This window comes from Micromesistius poutassou, assembly GCF_964030765.1.
Source record: "Micromesistius poutassou genome assembly, chromosome: 22".
Taxonomy (NCBI): domain Eukaryota; kingdom Metazoa; phylum Chordata; class Actinopteri; order Gadiformes; family Gadidae; genus Micromesistius; species Micromesistius poutassou.
In genome coordinates, this window is record NC_140292.1 from 5,257,077 (window position 1) to 5,283,319 (window position 26,243).

A 26,243-nucleotide genomic window follows, 5' to 3' on the forward strand; every position below is an offset into this window, starting at 1 on the left:
GGTTGACAAAAAACCCACAAGTTTCCACTTGTTGATCGGTGTGCTGATCCTTTGTTTGGGCAGTGTATGCCTGCCTCGCTGTCTCCTCATGTTTGATGCCCCAACTGGTGGCTGCTGTTCCCGGCCCACGTGTAGGATAACAAACCCTCTTTATGGTGGAGGGTGCTGGTGAACTAATGTCTGTTGCATAAACACAATGCATTGAGGAGGCTGTGATTCTTCCAGCCCGTGCAGCAAACCAAAGTGATGAGTTGTGCTGTCCCCGCGTCCTTCTCTCTATCTGCACTGCCTGTTCCTCAGACACATCAGCAATGCTCCCTATGGTCTGGCAGTGCTTCTGCAGTGCAGGCAAGTCACTCCTATCAAGGCCGCTTCCATTAGCCAGAGACTGTAAGCTGCGGATGGGCCGAATAGGGTCTCTGAACTCATCGCAGTATTCGGGTAGCACACTCAAAATTGCTGATCTTGTCCCTGTCGTGCTGATTTCCCGGTAGAATACTGCTAGCTCTTCCGGTGTTGGTGTCGGTGTGTCATTGGCTGTTTTGGCTGGACGTGTTCTCAGCGCAGGACTATTGTGGGTCTCACCGTCTATTCGTCTGTTTAGAGACCTCCGTGTAGCTGCAGCAGATATGAAATTGATGTGTTGGCCAACCTCTGGCAGGACCTTGTTGATGCTGCTTGGCAGCTTCCAGTAGGCCGGTTCGTCTGTGACTGTGGCCTTCTCCTTTAACCATACACAGGCATCGACCATAAACAGCAGGGCTCCGACATGGGTGCACGACTCCGCTACACCAGCCATGCATGTACAGTGGGCCGAACACACTTGCCCCGATGGTGTGAGGATGACCCATGGGGTGAGTGGAGGCTCGCAGAGCCGTCGTGAATGCATGACCTGTTAGATACAAGAGGTAAATAAATTAGAGAAACAGTAAAAAGCCTTGGAAGACAAGGGACACATTTTATTTTAAGTTACAGCCTAGTCTAGACCCCCATTTCCATTTGTATGCAGCTTTCCAGATTTACATTTGTCTGCAGCCTGAATCTCACAGACCTTTCATTCACACCGTTAATGGCTTGCTTTAGTCTAACCAGACCATTAACTACCCTAGCCTAACCAGAACTGGTTTGTCTACTTCGAAGCCCCCAACACACAATGCCTAGTATGTTTCATTGGGCTAAAATCAAATTAGCATAACAAGCTGCAAAACATGTGGGAAGTTAATCTAACGTTTGTGCGCATGGAACACCTCGTTACAATCTTGTGTCTACGAAACAATCGCGGTAAATTACTTTGTCACTTTGGTCAACGCAATGTATTCACAACACATTAGTATTAGCATAAAACTCAAAAGGTGAAGCAACTTACCTTTGCCAGTACAACAGTGTTTTGAGCGTTTGGAGGCTTGTAGATGGCCACTCCAGGTCTTGCACCCAACCACAGCAGAATGTCTCATAGCTTTCTAGCGATTTATGGCTTTTAAATTCTTGCATCGTATATTGACTGATGCCAAAAACCAAGTAGTTCACTATGTCCATATATGTGCAAGGTGGTTAAAGGTCCAGGTCTCTGTCCCATTCTGCTGCAGGTAGCTCGTATGGGTCGACGTTGTTTAAGTCTGACAGCTTCTCCTCATACCTCTGCTTGGCGCTGGTAGTGAGTTTGTTCCTGTAAGGACCCTTTTCCTTCGCCTTATTCTTCTCCATTTATTTCTATCGTAATTTCTCCTGCGTCTCTGCGTCTATGTTTCCTCATCTGTCTGTTTGCCGCTCTGACAACGTTTCTCCTGGCAACCGTGCTACCAGCATGGCGGATGGGCTCAAACCCCTCCCCTCCCCTCCCCAAAAACCACGTGACTCCTCATTTTCAAATTGAGAATGAGGAGTCACGTGGTTCACACAACTTCACACACCGTGTGAAGTTATTTTTTCGTTTCGGCAAGTAGCCGTGTAATAATGTAGCCTACAGAACGTCGCCGGTTATTATCTAAAATAAGCCCCTTAAGGGAGAAGACACCGCCGCTTCAAGTCGGGGTCCGGTTCGCCCTGTCGGGGCCTACCGTAATTTCCCGCATAGGCTGCATCATGGATAAACCGCAAGCCTTTCATTTATGTATTTAAAAAAGCAGAATAAGAATAATTATGTAATGAATAGGCATATAAAACCCTTCAGCCAAGTGATCACTGCAAATCGATGTTAAACTTGAACTTGCTTTCCCCCCCTTTAAGACCAACTAGGTCTACTGCTTGGCACGCATTATTTTTATTTTTGTATTTTTCAGCTATGGACCTGTCTTTCTTTAGGCTTTAGTGTTCACCAATGAGCTAGTTTACCATAATAAGACCGCCATACAAAATGAAACAAAATGACAGCGAGGATGCAGGGAGTTCAGCAAGGCTACAGCTGAAGATCAAGGTAAATAGGTGCTGATATATTTTAAACGTCAGCATTAGAGGAATTGACGTGTTCCCCGATGGACAAATTTAACGCACAACTGTGTGTTTATGCTGAGACTGCTTTGCTTTTTGCTACCTGTCTGTGTGCGCCGTGCGGGCTTTGCGCACCGTCAAGGGAAAGAGGCGGTGGTTGAAAAAAATATTTCGACCGCTTATTAAGTTCACTCGTTGCTTATAATGGTTTATTTTTTTGTGAAACAAACACTGCCAATGTGGCAGTTCCATGCGCAACGGGGATTTATAGGCTAGTTTTACCGCGAGTGAGTGTTGAAGAATGAATGCGGGTGATGCTTGGTGCGCGTGTGTGTGTGCGCGCCCATCTGTCTAAACAGTAAACACACGCAAATTAAACACGTAAGTGTATGAGAAGGAAATCGAGTCAGTCGACCTGCGATAAGCAGCTGATTCTGAACGGATTCGTCTTCGAGATGGACGTGTTCTAACACATTTTTAATCAATGAAATGTTAACAACAGTATATATCTGACTATTTAATTTTCGAAATTTTAGGTGAAGCCGAGCTTCCCTTGCAGTCGAGAAGTCGCTACTACGAAAGAATGCAATGTACCCAACTAGCGGGATCTAAACAAACTAAGCTCCAGCGAATTACTACAATGCAGAAGTAGTGGAGAATGGCGAAACACAGCAACTCTAGCCTACTCTCAACCAAAATAAAACTAATCGCCGCCCGGTGCAGCAGTGTGAACTGCCCAGTTTTTAGAACGTCTCAGCCCGTCTCGTCGCAAGGAGTTGCGAGTTGCAAGCAGAATCTTATCTTTGCGTCGCGAATCTTTGGTCTGAACTGGGCTTTAGCATTATAAGCAGTGGCGGGTTTAGGCACGGGCGAAAAACGAGACACACGAGAAAGAAAATGATCCGCATTTTCTATTAACGATAATGCCCCCCCCCCCCCCCCCCCCCCCCCCCCGTCAACAAATCCGCCACACATTGCTACTGGTCTGTGGGAAACACTGCCGTGATCCAAATGCAATCGCGGCTGCGACGTGAATGCACGGTAAAGTTGCGCAACACAGGTGGAGCTTATTGACACAACATCATGAACCAAGTCTGAGGCTAAAGCTAACCTCAATCGACCCAGACATCACAGAACTCTGTTCACAGAGCCACGCACACCCCTCTCACTAAGCATGATAGGCCCAGAGTCGCCATTACCAATTTCTTTTTTATTTTTATTCTTATGGGTACATTCCCCAGGATTACTTTGAGAAGGTCACAGTAGGGCCTACTATTCTTAATTTTCAATTTGTGCCTGAGTAGGCTACATTCTCCTTCAAACCTAAACATTATATTCTGACCTGTTGTTAGTATTGTCTCGTTGCAAGTGTTTAAATACAATACATGAGTTTACATATTGGTTGTTCAGTCAAGTAAAGTTATGTGAATAATAAATCATATTATTAATATTAATGCCTTCTTTGTAAACTTTATTTTAATTCCGGTGGTACTTGGAGAGCCAAATCATTTCTAAGGTGGTACTCATGGTAAAAAGTTTGAGAACCACTGGTATAGTACATTACGCCAACACAACGGCGGGGGGCAGTATACCGCCTTATGGCGGGTGGCGCTATAGTAAAACGTAAAGAAGAACAAGCGCTGAAGAAGAAAAATAACTAGCACCAGGGCGCTAGAACGCAACCAAGTACATAGGCTATTTGCTATAGTTATGGCGCCCTTAGATTTGGATAAGTATGTAGAAATAGCAAGACACTGCAAGTACTTGCCAGAAAATGATCTTAAGGTGAGTGACTGAAGCAGGTTATAGTCGGCTGCCAACAGTACGTCTCCCTTACATTTGAAATCGCAGAGCAACTTAAGATAGCTAAATTGTCTTGTTAGTTGTTCACTTCAATTAACGAAACATTTTAGTTGATGAAAATAATGAGAATTGTTTTGATATCCCGGAGTAAAATAATTACTATTGACTTGAATTTTGCCGATATAGACAGACGGGGCTGATATTGAGGAAACAGGCGAAATGAGCTAGCTAGCAAAGAAGGAGACGTTAGAGCTAACTGTTAGGCCGCTTCATTTCCATACAGACCAATGATCAATGATGTGATTCACATATACTTGCACATTGCAGATTGTATAGAGATTTGGTATAGTCTCAATAATTAAATCTAGCATTTCAAATCAACTCAGTGTAGCTATATACGTGACGATGATCCCTTGGACGTGTTGGTGTAGACTTTCGTTATATCATCAAGCATCGGTGCCCTGATCGCTACTTCCTTCTGTGTTGCAATGTCGGTACGGAGAAACCCAGCTGGCGTCCAGTGAGGGGAAACACATGAGTGAATGTAGTGTAAACTGTTCAGTCGAGGACGACCACCACTTGTAGTGTGAATATATGGAAACATAGCTCGGCAACGTTAATGGCTTCACCAGTTTAAACCTAATGGGTTAGGATATTGATCTCCACCCATTCGGTTGAGCTGTTGAATTATTTGGAATTTATGCTTCATTCAACTTGGCGACTAGTTGATGAAAGTGGCATCTTTGGTGTCATTGTAGAAAGCGAGAACAAGTCTAAACAAAACAAAATCCAAGGCATTTTAATAAATTATGCTTGCAATTTTATACGATAAAATATTACATTTTAAACTAGAACTGTCTAATAAGTGTGACATGATATCATGCTGTCATTAAGTATGTATATTTTAACATGAATAGATCTAAAGAAAGGAGTCTTTTGTCCTGTCTTTTAAATAGTCAAAGAGGATTAATCTATTGTGAAAGCATATGGTTACTTTCATGTGACACAAACCAACGTGAAGAATGTTGTTTACGGTTATCCAGCGCACTACTCACTTTGACAGGTGGGAGCATTGGTCCCACTGTACGTTTTTGAGTGAACAGTGAACCATCTTAAAACGTTCTAGAAACTGTCTTTCCTGTTATTTCATGGTTCTGCTGCATTGTCCATGAAAATTAGTTTGTGGATTTGTGTAAATCATCATAAGGAATTTCTGCTGTTGTACTTTTCAGCGACTGTGTGACTATGTATGTGACTTGCTGCTTGAAGAGTCTAATGTCCAACCGGTTTCTACGCCTGTTACCGTTTGCGGCGATATTCATGGCCAGGTAATGCAGCTTTTGATTTTTTTATAACTTGCATACAAATACAGTTTATAGTTTCTCTTTATTTATATTTAAAGCCCCAGTTTTCGCACTTAAGCATTTAGCCATTTTTGATGGTATTTGATCCTTTCTTTTCTATCGTTAAATGTAATATTCTCATGTACATGCTATTGCTAACCATATATAAAGTCATTTAAAATGCATAATTGGTACCTTATTTATAATTATTTTTTTTTGACTCAAAATAAACCCATTGTTCTTCATTTCACACCTAGTTTTATGACCTCTGTGAGCTGTTCAGGACTGGAGGACAAGTTCCAGACACAAATTACATTTTCATGGTGAGTGTTGAGATGGTCATCTCTCAAGTGATGATTATAATTAGTAAGAATGGTATGCAAATGCCTCTCGCATATCTTACTTTTATTTGCATGATACATTTTATGGCTTTCATTTTTGATGCATCCAATCAATTGTCGGATTTGGGAAATGTTCTGTACATCCGTGGATTGAATCCATCTCTTTTCTTTCAAAGGGAGATTTTGTGGACAGAGGCTATTACAGCTTGGAAACGTTTACGTATCTGCTGGCCTTGAAAGCAAAGTGGCCAGACTGCATCACTCTCCTCCGGGGGAACCATGAGAGCAGGCAGATAACGCAAGTGTATGGATTTTATGGTGAGTCTAACATTTGATACAGTTTGCTACTTCTTATTGTGTTAAAATATTTTTGTAGTCACATTTCATTTCTGTTCTACATTTTCAGATGAGTGCCAAACAAAATATGGAAACGCGAACGCATGGCGATATTGCACAAAAGTGTTTGACATGCTAACTGTGGCAGCTGTGAGTTGACCCGAGACACACATTAAATAAAAATACATTAAATAAATATACTAAATCCCAATCCAGTCTTTAACTTAAATACCTTTTTATTAATATATTTGGCCCAAAAAATATTTTATTTAATTGTTAACAATAGCTCTGTTGAATTGTTTCAATATTTATGTGTAGACATAATAAGATGATCGTAACTAACTATTTTTTCCCTCCAGTTGATAGATGAGCAGATCCTGTGCGTTCACGGTGGCCTGTCTCCTGACATCAAGACCTTGGACCAGATCCGCACTATTGAACGCAACCAGGAGATTCCTCACAAAGGGGCCTTCTGTGACCTGGTCTGGTCCGACCCAGAGGACGTGGACACCTGGGCCATCAGTCCCCGAGGTGCCGGCTGGCTGTTTGGCTCCAAGGTTACGAACGAGGTAAAGGCCTAAGACCGTTTGCAGTTGGTTTCCTGTCATTCATTGCTATGCACAGCCAAACCCACTTATTGAAATCCAACTATTTTAAAAAGGGTACAACCCTGCTGCACAAAATTGTTGCTCACATGTGGTCTGTTATGCCTTAGTTGATCCTTTGTATTCAATATACAAGTGCATTACATGATTGAAGTGATGTGCTTCAGAGGAATATATCATTTATTCTATACAAATATGTTTAAAGGCCCCCCCCCCCCCCCCAAAAAAAAAGGCTCCTTAATATTAATAAAAATTATATCTTGGCTATAAACAACAGGAAGACTTTGGCTAACTTCATGAGAAAAAAACAATAATTGCTGGCAATTGTGTTGCAGCATTAGTTTAAAATTGACTGAAATTAATAAAGAAACCACACACAATGTAGACCAATTGTTCAATTGTCTGATACAATTACACCATCTCTTCATACTGGGACTTAATGGAAGCTTTGGGTTGAAGGGACTTGTTTTAAGTAGGGTTCAGGCTGAAAAACTAAACGACAACCAACCTGTCCTTTGTATTGAAATGCTGTCCCGACCTCTTTCCCCTCCACAGTTTGTTCACATCAACAACCTGAAGCTCATCTGTCGCGCCCATCAGCTCGTTCACGAGGGCTACAAGTTCATGTTCGATGAGAAGCTGGTCACGGTATGGTCCGCCCCCAACTACTGCTACCGCTGTGGAAACATTGCTTCCATCATGGTGTTTAAGGACGTGAACAGGCGAGAGCCAAAGCTCTTCCGGGCTGTACCGGACTCTGAGCGGGTCATACCACCTCGAACAACAACCCCGTACTTTCTCTAATTTAGGAGACCATTTAGTTTTTCCTCTATTCTCCAAAGTGTTTATTTTTTTGGGTTCTTTTCTCTTGCTGAAAGTAAACATGACCTCTGCCCAACCCCATTATGTTGATTCAGCTTAGACCAAATTCATTTATATGCAACAGAGTTTAAATTACTTTTATGTAGCCATTGGGTCAATGCATCAGGTTTTCATATTTCTGATGCTTCTTTTAGGCTGTGGTCAACACACAGGTTGCAGTACAATAAAATGTCTCCCCTATTAAGGTACTTGTAATTCTTATTCGACATCTATTGGCAATATGCTAACAAATATGTTCATGGTATCATTTCTTTGTCAAACATTGGTTAACATTCAAGTGGAAATTTGTACTTGAAGTTACTTAATCACTCCCCGTTATAAATTATTTTACAGTTTACGGACATGCAAAGAAGAATTGTTTCTTGTTTTTGTGACCTCCATAATTTTACTGGTTTAATTTGATGGTGACGTTTTAAGAACTTAGCATTAAACTAAATGTGTCTTAAAAGGGAGGAAATGTATTACTGTAATGACAATGTTTTTAGTAGTTGGGCAAAAAGGAAGAAACAAAGCTACTACAACATGCCTTCAAAGAGTTTGTTTTCTTTTTATTTAATGTGTTCTACTTGAGTCACTATAATCATATACAGATATTACTTTGATTCATTTTATTCACAAAATAAATCATACATGTACAGACAATATTTTTTGGAGTTTCCTCTGCTCTTTATCCCCTGTTCCTTTGTGTATAAACAGTGGTGTGCTTATATAAATCAACATTTTATTGTATTTGCAATTGGAAAGTACCATAGGTTAAGGTTAGATTTAGTTTACTGCACAAATATCTTGGCATCGTATTTTATTCATTCACAAAAAATTCATGTTATTTTAATTGTAATAAACTGTTACTTAATTAAAATGGGAACTGCTATGCTGTATTCAGTTGATGGCACTGAATATTTCAAATAATTATAACTTATTTAAGGTTGCTCTTCAAGTTGAAGTCAAGTAAAACATACAATAGTGTATGAATTAGGAATTTATTTGTATTAGATTGCACAGATAACCAAAATAATTTAAATAGAACTAGGTTAGGGATTAATGTTAAGAAAGTTAGGAAAGATTATGAATATGTGAAAAAGCGAGGTCCACACTAATCCCAACCACACCGTGCCATTATCGGCGAGTACTATGCCGCTTTTCCACCGCCAGTACCAACTCGACTCGACTCGACTCGCCTCGACTCAACTCGGTTTGGTTGCGTTTCCATCTAAAAAAGTACCTCTTCAATGTGGGCGGGTCGTAGAAAAGAACCTCTCCACCATGGGCGGGTCGTCATTAGGTTTTAATCACGGGAGACGCGATTCCCGGGAAATCTGAATCTGATCAAGACTATTTCCTGATTCCCGGGAAAGGTTATGATGGGAAATAAAATAAAATAAAAAGCGCAATGACTGCGCGTCTATTGTTGTCATACGGTAACGTTGATAGAGGCGAAACTCGAGCCCTATAGGAAAGGAACGACACTGAAACGAAACAGCGAAACGCCGGTCCGTGGACTCCAGCCACGCCGGACACACACAACCACGCCCGACACACATAACGACGCGCAGCCTAACTAGCCCCGGGAAAGGAGCGACACACACGGCGAAACGCTGATCAGTGTCCCCCTCGGGAGCGGGTTCGTGGACTCCAACCACGCCGGACACAACTTAACTTGAGTGAATATTCCCATTTACAGCCGCTGGCCAATCAGTTACCAGCAGCCTGTTTACGTCACACAAAAGTACCTACTCCGCTGGCATGGAACCTCGACGGAGGTAGTACTAAAAAAAAGTACCCGGTACTAGGTACCAGGTACTTTTTTTGCCAATGGAAACGCAAATAAGGCGTGGCGAGTCGAGTCGAGTCGAGTAGGTACTGGCGGTGGAAAAGCGGCATTAGTTAGTCAATTTCCCATTTTTGCTGTCGGTCTACTACTACATATAAATGGAACATAAATGTATGCTCTATCTTATTAACAAATGTGAAATGCCATGCATGTACCTACCAAACTAGGCTACAGAAAGAAAATCAAAAATTAAATATGTAATTTTGTGTAAAGGGTTTATGCTTTGTAAAGGTTAGCAGAGGTGGTAAAGCCCATACTCGTCAAAAATAATGTATTTATGATAATTAACCATTATTTTGTACGCCGTCAATTACCGCCTCATTTGAAATGTACTTTATATGTGTCTCTGGCAGATTTTGTCTATTTTTGTATTGATAATACACTATAAAGAAACGTTGCCCAGTGTTACGGGCTCTCCAGAAAAAAAACGTGTCTGTTAGGAAATTCCGAAGGTATGGATTTGGGATGGAGCCAACCGTCCATTCTCCCGTCACGATTATCAATGGCTCGAGCCTGGCTTGCGTAAAACGACTCAACCCGGAAGCAGTTGGGCAGTTTGCGTGGAGTCTAGTGGAGAGCCGAGCAGTCTACGGTGGAGACTGGAGACCACCTCACAGTCGTTCAGCGGCAGCGGTCTCGGCTTTGACATTATCAGAGGACAATAATTGCATAAGGCAAAAATCATATGCATTTATCGGATAACGACAATTCGTTATCCACCAAGGTTAACTGTTTAGCCATAGGGTGGATTTCAAGAATGTTACACACCATCGGTAAAGCTCGGCGCAGCTTTTGTACAATTTTCTGAGAAGGACCCGTTTCGGTTCGTTAACGTTAGCAGGCTAGCGAGGTAAGGATTTCAAAAGCAGACCCGGTTAATATAGCAGATCCATTAGTAACTACATGACAAATAACCATAAGCTGTGTGCGGTCAACGATGTATGACCAGCGTTTTATTCTCTTCACTGCAGGTTGATTTCAGTGTTTCAGATTTATGCGCTTTTGATGCGGTCGAAGCTCAGTGACTGAGACAAAAAGAAAGTGGGATGCCAGTGCTGTCTCTTATTAATTCTTCCATCCTGTGTTCACTAGTGCTTAATTGGTGAACACTGCAGTACAAATTGTAATGTTACCGCGAAATAGGCATGGCTGATGGAGACGCTGGCAAACGAACCCATTCATTGTCATGCAATGAAGCTACTGGCAAAATCCATTGTTATTCAAATCCAATCGACATTATAGAGATATGTAGAGATCTTGTTGTATAGTTGTATTACTTTTTGCATACTAAGTCGGAAAATATTTTGCTATTTGGCAAAACGCTTTTTGTACAAAGTGTGTAAAAATCCGCTCAGCATTCACATAGACCGAAAAGATGAATGAATAATGAAAGGACGTAGCCCACAACTGGACTGGACAACGTTCCTTATTGGTACTAGTAGTAACTACTAATGTTATCAATCGTTACTATAACTATGATATCAGAGATCTGTTCTCAGAAAGATATGAAACTAAAGTGCAAATTATTTTATTGTTTTGAGCATCATTGGGGGTAATGTGATGTGTAACATGTCCTTTGCAATGATCTTTAATGACGTGATTCAGTCACTCATTAAGAAACGAAAAAAGATTTATTTAAAATCTGAATATGTAATTGTACAAATCCGTGAATGAGCAAAACCTCTTTATACTGGTAAAACCTGTGGGCATTCTGGTATATTTCTTAAGGACCCCAAACTGATGACAACAACAGTAAATGAGAAGCGGTAGCATCCACAATTAATAATGTGATAATGAGTGTCAGCCTGCGTGTTGGATACACGCATATATTTTTTTTGATATTCTGTGACTCATTGCTTTAAGCTCAGGGATGTATCTATACAACATCATTACCGGACATAGGACTTCATTTGAGACTTTGAGAATAATTTTTTATGAACTTAAATGTTTTCTTAACCAGTTCACATTGTAAAATTGAGTAAAGTGAAATTCTCCACCTTCATCATATTGGTCCCTCTAATATAGCATCTCTCCAATAGTCCTATTATGTAATGCCATCCAAATCTATTCAAGTTTCCAGTGCCTAGGTATTTAAGATGAAACGATGGGGTTTCTTGACCTGATTGCATATCCATTCGAGCGGACGGCGAGTTAGAGCTACAGTGAAATGTGTAATCTAGGGCATCTGAGGTCAACCTAAAAGAGGTGACAATGTGACGCAGGTTTCTTCACACTGTCTTCTTTTCTGTACTTTCTGGGCCTAATTAGGGCGCCAACAATTTAGCATCCTGCCCTGCCTATATTGGGTTGATGAATGTATGCATTCCACCTCGCTTTCTGTAAGAGACACTTATTGTCGCACTCAAGTAATTTTTGACTTGTAAGCTTCTATCGCATACATGGATTTGTACATACAAAAATGGTTAACACTTTACATTAAGGGAATGATAATTAACATTAGCTTTGTCTGTAATAAGCATAAACAAACAGTTAATTACCACTTAACTAATGTGTCAAGTAATCATTTACTAATGGTGTTCATGTTTACTGAGGGTGTTCATGTTAACAACATATAAATGTATACATTTCAATATTCAATAGGGTGACCCCAAACCTCCTAACTGCTATGCTAATGCTATATAATAATGCTTGTGAATATTTTAGATAATGTTAATTAATGTACCCTTATTGTAAAGTGTTAACATGACATTTAAAATATGTGATAAGAGTACACTTGTTATTATGTGAAGTTGCTATAAGACTATTAAGTTAATGTTGCGTACATGTAGGCCTAATTAGTAATTGCTGCTAATTGCTAAGCATCTGGTTTAATGCAATCATGGCAATGGCGATAGGCAATATAGTTCATGTTGTTTTCTATGTTTCCTTTTTGTCAGGTGTGAAAATAGACTGTCATGACTGGAGCTGAGGTTGAGGATGATATCCCATTAGGTGAAAGGAAGACGGTCACAGATTTCTGCTATCTTTTGGACAAGTCCAAACAGCTCTTCAATGGACTTAGGTCGGTGTTACTTCCATTATTCTTATCTGCCATGCAAAAACACCATGTCATTAAAAACCAATTGAAACAAACATTAAAAGTCTTGAATATGTTACTCTGATATCAAGTGACATCCTTTTTGATAGACTTAAAATTAACAGAAAACAATCAGCGTATGGCTGTATATGTTTTTGTATATAAATATTTTGTAGATTCCTCAAAATGTAGTTGTTGATCTAGCATTACATTTGGGTGTCATATTTCAGTCTTTATACAAATGCTTTCACCCAAAGCATCTTACGATACAGTGGATGCATCCATTCATGATGCATCCACTGAATGAATCATGTATGCATGATGGGGGGGTCCCCAGAAGGAAGCAAACCCCTGACCCTGGCAGCGTTAATGCTGTGCGCTACAAGTTGCACTACCAGCTGCGCTACCAGTTGCGCTATGGGACTGCAAGATAATTTAATGACCATGCAGATAATGACCATCAACATTTATTTAGATTGAATTACCAGAAAAATGACCCGGTTCAGGCTTTATTTGTTTGAACCATCTGAATGTTTGAATTAGGTTTCATGAAAGGGTTGTTACCTAGAGAGTTGTTGACTCTTCCTCGTAGAGGTTTTTGTATACAAGGTCACACAGAGGGACTATAAGTCAGAGCTTTGAAAATGTCTGGGTGACTTCAATAGGTTACTGTCTATTCTATATTCAATGGTATTGTATTCACAGTATTCTGAATAGCATGATGAATAGCAGCATTCTGTCATTTGACTCAACATGTATTCCTATCTCGTTTGTTTTGTCACAGGGATCTTCCGCAATACGGCCACAAACAATGGCAGTCCTACTTCGGACGGACCTTTGATGTGTACACGAAGTTGTGGAAATTTCAACAGCAACACAGGTCACTTTTAACTCATCATTTGTGGTTCTGTACTGTAGTCCTGTTCCAAGTGGGATTGTATGCCGGAAGTCATGCTCAGGGGGTCTGGTTTAAAACCAAAAACACAGTTAAACTCCACCCCAGTGCCCACGCATCAAAATGAGCACACTGCTTATAATAGACAGTTTTCCATGGAGTGGTTTCAGAGATTTTTTATGCACTCACTGTACCACTCTACTTCTATTCTATATATGTCACACTAATCAAACTGGACCGGATTACAATTCTGAAGGAGTAAAGCCAACTAAGTCAAAAGACTGAGAAGATGTTTGCAGATGACAATGCATACCCAAATCATCACATTTAAACTACAATGAAAAAAACAGAATAGAAAGTATACCTACTCGGATCAATAAAGGCAATCAAGTAATCCAGTAATGGTACCATATGAAAAAAATAAATACAAGATAAATTACATTCCCAGTAAGTCATAACTATGTGACAAAAATAAAAACAATCAACTAACGATGGTTCCATGGAGCTCAGCCTTTCGATACTGTGTGAGCATTTCGGTGTCCTCATTCTCATTGTTGGTCTATGGACAGGCAGGTCCTGGACAGTCGGTATGGCTTGAAGAGATGGCAGATTGGGGAGGTGGCGTCCAAAATCGGCCAGCTGTACTACCACTACTAGTAAGGAATCTCTAATGTTGAATTATTTATAAACCTGTGTTGTCCGTCCGTTGTCCTCAAAGCATTGTGATATTTACAAAGCAGCAGTGAAGGGGGTACATCTCTAAAAACAAATAGAAATATTTATTACTACTTGTATTACTTCACGGCACTATACTTTTTAAAAATCTGCATAGCCTACATTAGCCCGCGTAGGTACACTGCGGGTCTCTACACCAGTGCATGCATTTTCTGTGATTTTGAGCCCAGTCTGCCAAAAGTCCCTAATCCAGGGACATCTGGTGCTCTTTATAATGTGAAGATGAAGTGTTGTACAAGGGAGCATACATGCCAGTATCCTGAGCTATCGAGAGTAAACATGGCAGTAAACACCAAGTGGGTCGTATCCAAATTGCATGCAATTGCAGCCTTAAAAAACATTGTTGTTGTTTTTTTGCCTTCAAAACCTTTGCTTGAACTAACTAACTCTGTAATCTCATTCACTTTCTTCATGTTCCTTCACTAATCCACTCATTCAGTTGCTTTAGATTAACCATTTACCAAATTGAAATTTTCATTGTATAGAAATTCTTCAATCTAAAAATGGTCCTTTGCAATGGAACATCGGGGAATAAAGAGTTAGTCACTGGGTTTTTTGGTACATTACATATTTCCATACAGAAGTGTTTTTTTGTATCCTTCTCTGTATTTCTAACAAAATAAGACTTATTAGTCTTATTATGTCATCTCAAATATCAGTCCAGATGGGTTTGCTGTCAGTTCCTTTAACACACACTGAATTCAAAACCAACCATTCCACAAATAAAAACAAGCATCTCTCTCTCCAATCCTGCTTGGCAGCCTTCGTACCTCAGAAACCAGTTACCTGAATGAGGCGTTCTCCTTCTACTCCGCCATCCGGCAGCGCTCCTATTACTTTCAGGTCAACAAAGAAGACCGGTAAGTCCAACACGTGGAAACCAATGACAAACCGAAATTCACTTGGATTAATTTATTTTAGCAATTGAAACATTTATAATTAAAATGGGTGCAATTTTTAATTATTACCAATATGTGCGTTGTTATTTCCACATACCAACACCACGGTGGCCCTGAGATCTCAATGCACTGCAACTAAAGAATACACATGGCAATACACAAAACACTAGCAAATTAAAAAATCATCTTCTTCAATTTGACAACACATGTGCAGCATTTAGAAGACTTTCTGCAAACAACACTCACATCACAACACTTGGTAACGCTTCTGTCGGTTGTTGGGTGTATTTGGCGGCGTGTTTCTGTAATGTCTTGTGCGGTCCAAATTTGCACATTTGTTTGTTTACTACTGATGTGTTGATGATGTTTTTTTGTTTTAATTTTCTTGTGCTTTATGAAGTTGCAGTGCATTGAGCTCTCAGGGCCACAGTACAACAACAACAACCAAGTATTCTTACATGCACAGCCACAGTCAAAAGTACTGTGTTGAAGTGAGACTTTCACCAGCAGCTCTGACTCAAATGGCATCTGCTTCCACTGGCGTTACTCACAGGCTGCCTAATGACTTGTGTTGGCATCACAGTTGTCACTAATGACTCGAGGTGTCACTGGACACATTTCGATCACAGCTTTCTCCATGAACATGTTTGGGCCCATCGTTATAGAACTGAGAACGTATGAATCTGTAGTAGTAACAATTCAAAGCAGATTTTATATTTGTGCATTAAACACAATGCATTACTTAAGCAATAAGCCACAAGAAGCTGCGGTTGACAAAGATTTTTCTTTTCGGCACTTCACTGGCCTCAAGTGTCTTAATGCTTTTATACAACGGTTGCTCAAGCTATAGACTACCTAGTAAGATTTAAAAATATATACTCTCAGCAACATTAAATGCAATAATCTATTGAATACAAATCACCCTAATTCCGCCAAGCAATATAGTTCTTCAAGACGGAAAAATGGTTGCCAAGCAACACAGGCTAGCATACTGTGATTGGCAGTGCGTTAATAATTAAAATGAGTTGTTATGTGGTCACAGGTGTGCGTTTGATAGAACATTTGACAAACTGTGAATATATATATTAGACTTTCATCTCTAATACTGTTGGGTTTTTATCATTTTATAAGCTTGAATTAAAATATTATTGAGTATATTATTGAGCTGTACAGATCAATACCTGGGCAATAGTTATATTTGACCGTTGTAGCCAATGTTGGATTACTAGAAAAAAATGTGAACATTTACTGTTAAAAGGCAAAAGTGTACTGTTATTTTAAAATAATGCACACCCATGTAACATAATGAACCAATCAGGATCAAATATTAACAATGCTGTGGTATAAACAGGAAAAACACAGCTCTCATTGTCATTAATATCAAGCCCTGGTTGGGTTCACTCTATTCATAAATAGATTATTCATAATGTAAGCAGTAAAGTCAACTATTCTTGACTATGGTAAAGTAGACAATCCACCACTGCTGGGAGGCAGGAAACCATTGTTTCTGCCTGCATCACCAGAGGCCACACTTACTAGTGCTGGACGTCGTGCGTGTGTCATCGCCTTCAAGTAGCAGGTTGAAGGTCTTAGTCAAACTGTGTCCGACACATGCCCATGCAGGTGGGAGACCACTTGTTGCAAGATAATGACCAAATATCAAGTGAAGCACTATTAGGATACTTTTGGGACTGGGTTAGTTAATATACAGTACATCTATTGATGCACTTAGACACATCAGTGATGGTGACTGGGTTAACATCTCCATAAAAGATAAAATAAAAGCCAATAAAACAAAGGAATGCATGCATTGATATTAGTATTGGGCAAAAGTCTATGTCATACATGAATGTGAATGAATTTGCCTGATTGTTCAAGTAAAATTTTTCTTTCTCATTTGTTAGGCCAGAATTGGTTGTGAAGAAGCTCCGGTATTATGCCCGCTACATCGTCGTATGCTTACTGCTGAACAAGATGGACCTGGTGAAAGTGTTGGTAAAGGTACGGAGGAAATGTCTTCATTCTACAGCATGGTGTGACGTTGAACCCAACTGTTACTATGACAACCGACTCCAGCCGTCACCTGTTGCTCTACCGTTCTTTGAACAATGGTAAATTGTAAATGGACTGCATTTATGTAGCGCTTTTCTAACCAGTGGCCACCCGAAGCGCTTTACAATATGGCCTAACAATCACCCATTCATGCACAATCGCACACCGATGGCGGTGTCAACCATGCAAGGCGACAGCCAGCTCGTCGGGAGCAATTAGGGTGAGGTGTCTTGCTCAGGGACACCTCGACACTCGAACTGGCAAGCCAATGTTGCCAGCCAATCCGCTTTACCTCCTGAGCCAAATGCCGCCACATGCCACAATGTCCTTTGATGTAAACCTAGATGCATTGACGACCACCAGTCGTCAGTAATTCCAGCTGGAACCGACGACTTATGGTTCTCGGACAGTATTTAAATGTTTTAAACCCACACCAATGTGTGGTACTGTATGTACTGTTTGGTTGACGGGCGTACGTGCATCTAAAGCGCCCTCGCCCCTGTCCCTGCCACCCGCAGGAGCTGTCTGAGGAGATCGAGGACTACACGCAGAGATTCAACACAGAGGACCAGTTGGAATGGAACTTGGTTTTACAAGAGGTGGCCGCTTTCGTGGAGGTAAGTCCATCGTTAAGGCCGACACTCGTAGCTACAGCTGGTCATCTGGCATGATGAAATGGGAAACTATCATATAACCTGCCAGCTTCAAAGACACAAAAAGAAGAAGAATCTGGCATGACTCAGATCTTATCGAGATGGATGTAGTCAGACATTATTTGGACGAGATTTAGCTGGTTGAGATTTGCGTTTTGGGGTTCTGGACTGGTTCTGGTTCTGGTCACCATGACGAGACTTGCATTGCTGAAAGAGGTCATGTGACCTAAACAAAAAGTCCAACTCTCCATCAAACATTTATGAAGAGTTCATGTTGTGATGTGTGCGGCCCAAACTATACCATTCTGACAGGCTATTGCACTGTAGATGTTCCAAGCTGACAGTAGAAGCTTTTACCCTCTTTGCTTTAAAAAATAAATAAAGACTTGGCATCTCCCATGTATAAATGACACAAATAACGTCAGTGCATTCATATCAGAGTAAATCAGTGGCTGGCATCAAGGTTCATCACGTCCTGCATGTGAACGTTCTCCTCGTGTACCTCTGGCAACAGCTGGTGTTGTGAGCGGAGGGTTTCAATCAAGTCATCTGAAGTTCCATTAAAGTTCAAGCAGCACCGTCCCGCAAGTTCTTTCAATAATTCTAGAACAAGCAGACAATAAACGTGAAAAATAACCAAGATGGCGGCATGGAATTTGCGGTGACACCATGTGACCTCTAGTCTAGAGGACTGTGGAAGCTGCAGAGGTCCTAGCTGAATCCAACCAGTGCATCCCATTCAGCAGTATGTTCTCCAATATGTTAAACAATAAGATAAGATCAACTCTGTTTATCCCGTGAGGATTATGCAGGTCTTACAGCAGCAAATTATAGAAATAGAAGAGGTATAAGGCTGGCTATTGGATTTGAGAGAGTAATAGAACTAGGAATGAAAGAAACAATATATCTAAGAATTTAAATGTTGGCCTTCACGATCCACTGAGATGTGTTTTGGTTTTGAAACGGGCCACTTTCACATGAAAAATATAAATGTAAACATTATCAACAATGGGGAAATATGTAAGTAATGGTCAGGATAGGAGTTAGTTTGTCCAACTTTTTCCTGGAACCGGGCCATAGCATGAAGGACTTGCAAATAGTCTTTATCCATCTTCAAAGTCATTATTATAACTACCAGTACATTAATACAGCCATACATGATAGACATCGAGTGTCCAAGTGACTTCAGTGTTCAGGCTGTGCTAGATTATTATAAGGATACATCTTCATCCATTGATGCTACATTGATATGTCTCTTCCTTGTATGCGGTTGCCAGGCGGATCCCGTGATGGTAGTCAATGACAACAACGTGGTGGTGGTCCACAGCAACCGGCTGCAGGAGGGGTGTGTGCCCCCGCTGGAACAGGGCATGGTGGTGGGGCAGCTGGTCCTTGCAGATGCTCTAATCATCGGCAACAGTAACAACCAGGTTTTGATGCACTCACTTTGAATGGACATTTCTATCCCACGGGCACAGGGAGAGTACTGGGCTTAGCATTAGCTATTGAGGTGTTCCCCAACCCCAAGGCGTCTTCCTGTGGAATCACTACATACTAATCTATTGGGTGAAGATATTTGTTTGGGAAAATCAAATCGAGGCAATCACTGTTAAATCATGTACCTAATATGTTCCATTTTTAAATTAAAGTTAACAATGCATATTCATAAAGATCTAGAAATCTCATCTACACATTTGTGCCGCAAATTCAAATCCTATATTCCTTCTGCCAATGAAGTGTTTTCGACCATGTCCGTTAAACTTCTCTCTTTCATTTTGTGACGCTTGTGTAGGTGAAGTTCAGTGAGTTGACCATCGACATGTTCCGCATGCTCCAAGCTCTTGAGCGGGAGCCAGTGAACCTGGCAACACAGACTTCTAAACAAGGCACTCTGGTGAGGGAAATGCCGTTGTATTAGTGTACAACCATGTTGAAACTTGTCAACCACAACTAAGTTTGGATCAGGAATTCTCCACATTTGGAAAGGATTCAAGCACTCTTTGACAATGTTATCCGTCACCATAAAACTTGTAACTATAATTCACTGTGGAAGCAAAACTTTACAACACTTCATTTACAACGTTACAATAACATCCATGGCATGTTTTAATTTTAGGAGCCAAATGAGAAGCCAGCGAAACGAGAGAACCCTCACAAGTATCTTCTATACAAGCCAACCTTCAGCCAGCTTTTTACCTTCTTGTCTGCCTCTTTTAAGGTCAGTACCCTTTTTATGTCATGCATAAATAAAATGGACCTCAAACCCTTCTTTTATTTATGGAGGACTTCATCTGAAGACAGGACAGGAATAATGTCTACAGAGCCCATTTCTACATTCATATTCCTGCTATATTACCTTATTGCTTTATTCATTTATTTTATGCTGAAACAGAATGATATATTAACGGCAGATGTTGTTTGCTTTTAATAATATATTATTATTATTCTAAATAAATTCTGGCAAAGTGTTTTAATGAAGGGATGTGAGTTGCAACAACATTGCAACTCGTATTGGCACCCGTTAAGCGCACATCCGTCGTTGGTGAACGACGGATGTGCTGAACGACTAAATAAATAATATTAAATGTGTTCTGAACATGTCTTGTAGGAACTGCCTGCAAACAGCGTTCTGCTGGTGTACCTGTCTGCTACTGGAGTCTTCCCTGCTGGCCGTTCAGATTATGAAGGTCAATTCATTTTCCTGGTCTTTTAATGATTCTTTACATTAGATCTACAAAGACATCTAAAATATAATTTATAGTTTGCGCTTTTTTCCCCAATAACATTCAGAAGCCAAATAATCCATCCATAAATAATACATTAAAGTGGAAAATATTTGAGAACAATAATTTGACTTATGACTTATATAATCGAAACAAAGATAAATATTGTTCAACCTATTTCGTTTGTTGTTGTAGTTTCATGTCATTGTTTTGACGAGTATATTTTCTGAACATTTGTATAGGTCCGTATGATTTTGGAGGAGTTCTGACCAATACGAACCGAGACGTTGTGAACGGGGAGACGGCGCAGAAGAAAAGTCAGGCCCAGAAAGAAATGCACTGGTAAGGGTTTTAGTACTTCACACTAGAGAGACACACTAGAGAGAGCCTAGGAGCAGTCACTATGGGCTGTACTCTCCATGACCTACCACACTGTTCCTCGGTACAATGGGTCAAATGGATTGCATGTGTGAGCGACAAGTTTGCGAGTCTTTGTGTGTGGGACCATCCCTGGACATCACCGCCTCATGTTGCACCTCGATCAGGAATGGGCTTGAGTAGCAAAAGCGGTGGGTTTCCGTGCCGTCTTAGAACATTCAGAACTTTAATACTCCGGCTAGTGTGGTCGATTGGATCGCTTCAGCACATATCACCACGCCCACCATCTGCTGCGACTTGCAGACGGGGGTGGAGGCAGTCTATTTATCATCAACAGTCCGTCAAACCTGCACAGTAGAGTGACAGTTGGTCAAAATTGTGTCCCAGACTTTCCGTGTGGAAAGGCTGGCTCTTGCGACACTGCCTCCAGCTGTCATCTCCAGACGTCGTCAGTGTATGTCCATTGACGTCAATGTATTTGGATTTAAGTCAGTGTATGTCAATGTATTTCAATTGACGTCAAATGTATGTCAGTGTATGTCAGTTCACTCATCCAATGGCCTCGACAGTCTCCGATGATGCCTCTGTGCAAAGGTACCTATGAAGCAGTGGTTCACAACCATTGTGCCGTGGCCCTAGTGTGCTCTGAGGTCCTTTTGGGATTTAATGCATAATCCTGACATAGGTTGCAATGAAACGATTGGAAAATATACAAATATGATATAAATAAAGTATTCCTATATTTTCATCATTTGCTTCATTATTGATTTGTTGATTTGATGACAAATAATGCATTTGGACGTCTGATTAATCCTGTATCCATGTGTTGTTTTTTAACAGTCTGCTGTATTGCGAAGATTGCCACATTTAAAATGTGTTCGCAGCACATCGTTTGTGTCCTTCAAAGAATTCAATTCGGTTTTTGACAATCAGGCGAGGCGTACCTGATAATACAGTGCCACAGAGTACTCAATGAAGTCAAAAGTGCCACAGAGTTTCCGGCTTTTATTCAGCTTTATGGACAATGCAGACGGTTCACTGTGTTCTAGTATCGTCTACTCTAGACCTGGATGTACTGTGGCTGTGAGTGTATGATACTGAAGTCTCTTTTCTCTGCTTCTCTTCATCAGCCTTCATCCTGGAGACCTGTTCCCTTTCACCCGGAAGCCTCTTTTTGTCATCGTGGATTCAACCAACAGTACAGCATTTAAGGTTAGTCGTTTTTCTGGGAAAGGAATATACACAAGAAAATAGTTCAAGTGTAAAGTCCAAGTTTAATATTTAATATAAAAAAAACAATGTTATGTGTGGTTTATTGTTATAAAGAATGTCATTAAATCTTTCTTACAGAACTTCACCAACCTTTTTGGCCAGCCTCTGGTGTGTCTAATGTCTCCAACATCATATCCCAAGAGTGTACAAGGTGAAATACTAACATTATTCCATTGTTTTCCGTTCCTAGATCAGAGCTTGAGCTGTCAGAAATAATTTGTAAAAAAATAAATAAAAAAGTAATCCTCAATGTTCTTAATTGAATTGGTTGTTTCTGACTGTTGATGGTTTTGATTGTATGTTGCCATGGTATTGTTCCGTTTCAGACCAGACCCAACGAGGCAGTCTCTTCACGCTGTTCCTCTACTGCCCCCTGTTGGCGTTCTTCTCAGTGTGTGGCTTGAGCAGCGTGCGGAGTGGCCTATGGGAGAGGGCTCAAGAGTTCCTCCGGAAGGTCTACCGTGACATCGGTCAGATGATAACGCGATCGAGGACAATGGGTATGTTTTTTTGTTCTCCGTGTTTCCAAAAATCATCACAACTAAATGTACTCTGTAAGAATCAGCAATCCCTTCTCATTACTGCCCCCGTTTGGCCGGTAAGTGAACTGCAGCCCGCTGGAGAATCGCACTGGAGTGCGAGCTCATGGATTGAGGCAAAAACAACCAGAAACAAACGTATAATCATACATAGTCCAGAGAGAACTGACATTTTTGCCATTATCTGCGCACAAACGTCACTTGCTTCCTTTTTCCTGATAAAACTGTCAAATATAATGGAAAAATATCTCTGCAACTGAGAGTCGGGGAGGTTCTAATTTTTCACATTAAATTCATACCTGTTCATATATTGGCAATTTATGCATGTAAAATCCCACAAGTAATGATATGCTTGTTTGGTCTCAGATAAAATGTAAAAAGTTAATCCTGAGAAGATCTAGTTTCTATTCTCAAGTGAAACACAGTGTCGTCCCTCTCTTTGACCTCCGTAGACCAAGCCTTTCTACAGTTCTACGGAGACGAGTTCCTCCGGCTGATCCTCATCCGCTTCGTGTTCTGCTCCGCCACACTCAGGCTGCACAAGCTCTTCAGAGTAAGTCTGCAGGCTGCCACTACACTGTGTGTGAGACATACTCTGTTGACACTGATCTCGGATAAGCTCAGGTAAACCGTGATTCCAATGCATAGAAGAAGAAAAATAGAACGTGCAGCCAAATCTTTTTATCAACAACTCTAAAGATGCTATATAGACTTTTGTTTGTCATTTGATTTTGTTATTAAATATGTGTGTGTGGGTGGGGGGGTGTGTGTGTGTGTTACATGTCAGGCCCCAATTGGGTTTTTCAACACTGCATCATGCCCCTCACTATACATTGATTTAATTTGCATGTTTCTTTGGTTTGAACAAGCAAAAATCGCTACAATAATGGACACGTGCACAAGATTATCCACACAATGGTCACTGAAACTGCCTCCATATTGTGTGTGTGTGTGTGTGTGTGTGTGTGTGTGTGTGTGTGTGTGTGTGTGTGTGTGTGTGTGTGTGTGTGTGTGTGTGTGTGTGTGTGTGTGTGTGTGTGTGTGTGTGTGTGTGTGTGTGTGTGTGTCCTGCTCTGCGCGTGTAGGAGTCCCGGAGCTTCCCAGAGTCCTACCCGGAGCTCCCCAAGCAGGACACGGTGGAGAGCAGCGTCCTGCAGAAGCACGTCCTGGAGCTGGCCGCCATGCTGGACGTGCAGAACTTGTTCTGGGATGACTCACTAGAGGGCTACTAGACTCAGGTCTACCCGCCAGGGCAGACTGACACAAGTATACCCCCCCCCCCCCACCACCACCACCACCGCTGCCATTTTCTTTACATCAAAACAATCGGCCAATCACAGCTTTATGTTTGGCATCCGTTTTTTTTGCAGGCGTTTCCACGTCTAAGTGAAACTAGATCCGATGGCGTTTGAAATAGTGTGTATACACTGAGCTTTGACGGTCTTAAACCCCTTAAGTACGTGAATACTGTAAGATGTAAACAAAAAAGTGGCCCCCCGGTTATAGCAGATATTTAGTTCAAACTATAATTTTCTACTGTTAGGTTCTGCTGTGTTTGTACGGCAATATTCTCAACATAAGCTAGAACCACCCAGATGACTTGTTTCCAACTATATCTTGTCCTCTAGCTCCGGTTTGTGTTCAAACACCTTCTGGAAGATTGGTCCCATGATGACCGACAAATGGACTAGACTGGGAGGGGAAAAATAAGTCCCATTTTGTAACTACATTTTTCATCAGTGCATGTGTATGTATATACCTCCTATTCGTCACAGTTGCAGCACACTGTGACGGGAAGGTCACAGCTCCTGTACTCTGTAGGGAAACAAACGGTGCTTTTCGTACTCATCTATCACTAACGCGCCTTCCGAGCAGGTTAGCAACAGGCTAAGTGTGGGTCGATCAATACCAGGTTGAGCTCCGAGTCGTCATTGTACATACTTGCGATTGGAGCTTCGACTGAGGAGATGGCTCACTGAAATGGTGACACATAATGTTTACAAGTTTAGAGTAACCTTAACTATTGCTTGCGGTTTTCTGGTGAATATAAGTTAGGGTTACGAGAGTAGCAGAAGTTTGTCAATGTTTTGATTTCCATGCAGTGTAGCATATTGACTTTTAGTTTGAAGAGATATCAATTGTGTTCTCCCTCCCGGGCTAAGGGTCCTGCCGACCAAAGCCCCCTCAATAGAACTGCTGTAGGCATTTCTCTGAATATTTATAGATTTTTTTTGTGCGACATTCCTATTATTTATTTATTATTTTCCCCATTGATAAGCCTCTTCTTAAACAAAATAGTTACTGTGCTGTTGAAACCAACAAGAGTAGCATATCTCAATATTATATAAAGAATTTAGCAAATTCTTTCTGCTAGATTACCTGTGTTTGAATGTGTCCATTTATCGGAGCCATACAAGTATTCTGTACAAGTGATGGTTATGAATCAAGCAGAGAAGTTGCATTTCCCTCAACAAATCAATGAACTGATAAAATTGCGAAAGAAGTAGCTTTGGAGTTAATTACAAATAATGTTTTTAAAGTAACATGTTTATTTGTTATTTTTGTTGTTTATTTTAGTTTAGTGTTTCGACAAAGTATTTATTTATTTTGAATGTTACCCTATTTTGCACAGCTTCTGCAAAACCTTGTTTTGGCACGTATGTGTTTGTTTATAATGTGAAGAGTCTGTAAGAAAAAAAAAGTGGAATCATATTTAATGGCCTTGTTGAAGTGGGCAATGGGATCATTGATGAGGGCCCAACGGTGTTTTGCGATATACGGTGTATATATCTACTATTCATACATTCCAGCATTCCAAAAAATATCAACCACCGTTTCCTCTATTCCAGAACTGATGAGGGAAAACTGGTCTTTAATGACCGACATATTATACTAGTTAAACGGTAAACATTGTAATATCGACTTCCAGTTTTTTTTCCTGTTTTTTTTTCTGTGTTTACAAATGTTATTCTGATTATGATATCGTAGCCTCGCACTTTACTCTATCGAGTTATGAACTTATTATTATTATTATTATTATCTTGTTTGTTGTGCTGTCGGGGGGGGGGGGGGGCTAACGGAGAGAAAATGGACCCATGCTCTGGGCCTCCATGCCGACTCTCACACGAATGATCTTCTCGGCCCAAAGGGACGTGTGAGGTCATCATGGGATTTCAAAGACTTGTCTTGAATAATCCGGGTCAATTTATTTTTTGTTTGTCCCATCCGTTTGTAACAAATATGGTTTTTGGTTATAAAACTAACCAAGAAGTGACAGGCAAAATGCCAGCAAGATCTTCTTGCGTTGGCCATACGCCGTGCTCTTAAATGATGTTGGCAGGGGTTCTCACTCTGAGAGGGGTTAATGACTTGCCTGTTTTTTCTTTTCAACACGTCTAATCGGGAATAATTGTTTTCCATTTATTTTTTCACCCTGACCGTTTCCATGGCCTTGCGTTTTCTTTGCAGTCGGTATACAGTTACAGTACATGT

The 26,243-nt window shown here is 40.8% G+C and overlaps 2 protein-coding genes across 2 annotated transcripts; both read left to right on the forward strand.

Moving 5' to 3' along the window:
* The first annotated feature begins 4,076 nt into the window (after positions 1 to 4,076).
* On the forward strand, positions 4,077 to 8,381 carry LOC311367309 (serine/threonine-protein phosphatase 6 catalytic subunit). Its single transcript, XM_084486132.1, has 7 exons — positions 4,077 to 4,212; positions 5,463 to 5,558; positions 5,831 to 5,896; positions 6,091 to 6,232; positions 6,321 to 6,400; positions 6,610 to 6,819; positions 7,411 to 8,381. Exons 1-7 carry the CDS (start codon positions 4,138 to 4,140, stop codon positions 7,657 to 7,659), a joined length of 918 nt encoding a protein of 305 aa, XP_084342258.1. The 5' UTR covers positions 4,077 to 4,137; the 3' UTR covers positions 7,660 to 8,381.
* Positions 8,382 to 10,200: 1,819 nt separating this feature from the next.
* On the forward strand, positions 10,201 to 24,008 carry scai (suppressor of cancer cell invasion). The gene is made up of 17 exons (XM_084486195.1): positions 10,201 to 10,418; positions 12,466 to 12,590; positions 13,390 to 13,485; positions 14,070 to 14,156; positions 14,997 to 15,095; positions 17,039 to 17,135; positions 17,705 to 17,803; positions 19,117 to 19,269; positions 19,632 to 19,733; positions 19,956 to 20,057; positions 20,448 to 20,526; positions 20,805 to 20,904; positions 22,071 to 22,152; positions 22,291 to 22,363; positions 22,539 to 22,712; positions 23,204 to 23,304; positions 23,837 to 24,008. Exons 2-17 carry the CDS (start codon positions 12,484 to 12,486, stop codon positions 23,981 to 23,983), a joined length of 1,698 nt encoding a protein of 565 aa, XP_084342321.1. The 5' UTR covers positions 10,201 to 10,418; positions 12,466 to 12,483; the 3' UTR covers positions 23,984 to 24,008.
* Positions 24,009 to 26,243: the final 2,235 nt, after the last annotated feature.

Bases quoted from the DNA above. Each gene is read 5' to 3' on its own strand.
- LOC311367309 (XM_084486132.1), top strand. From the start codon at position 4,138: ATGGCGCCCTTAGATTTGGATAAGTATGTAGAAATAGCAAGACACTGC. The intron at 5,897-6,090 runs GTGAGTGTTGAG...TTTCTTTCAAAG, and splicing joins ACACAAATTACATTTTCATG to GGAGATTTTGTGGACAGAGG. The intron at 6,820-7,410 runs GTAAAGGCCTAA...TCCCCTCCACAG, and splicing joins GCTCCAAGGTTACGAACGAG to TTTGTTCACATCAACAACCT.
- scai (XM_084486195.1), top strand. From the start codon at position 12,484: ATGACTGGAGCTGAGGTTGAGGATGATATCCCATTAGGTGAAAGGAAG. The intron at 12,591-13,389 runs GTCGGTGTTACT...GTTTTGTCACAG, and splicing joins CAGCTCTTCAATGGACTTAG to GGATCTTCCGCAATACGGCC. The intron at 13,486-14,069 runs GTCACTTTTAAC...GTCTATGGACAG, and splicing joins AAATTTCAACAGCAACACAG to GCAGGTCCTGGACAGTCGGT.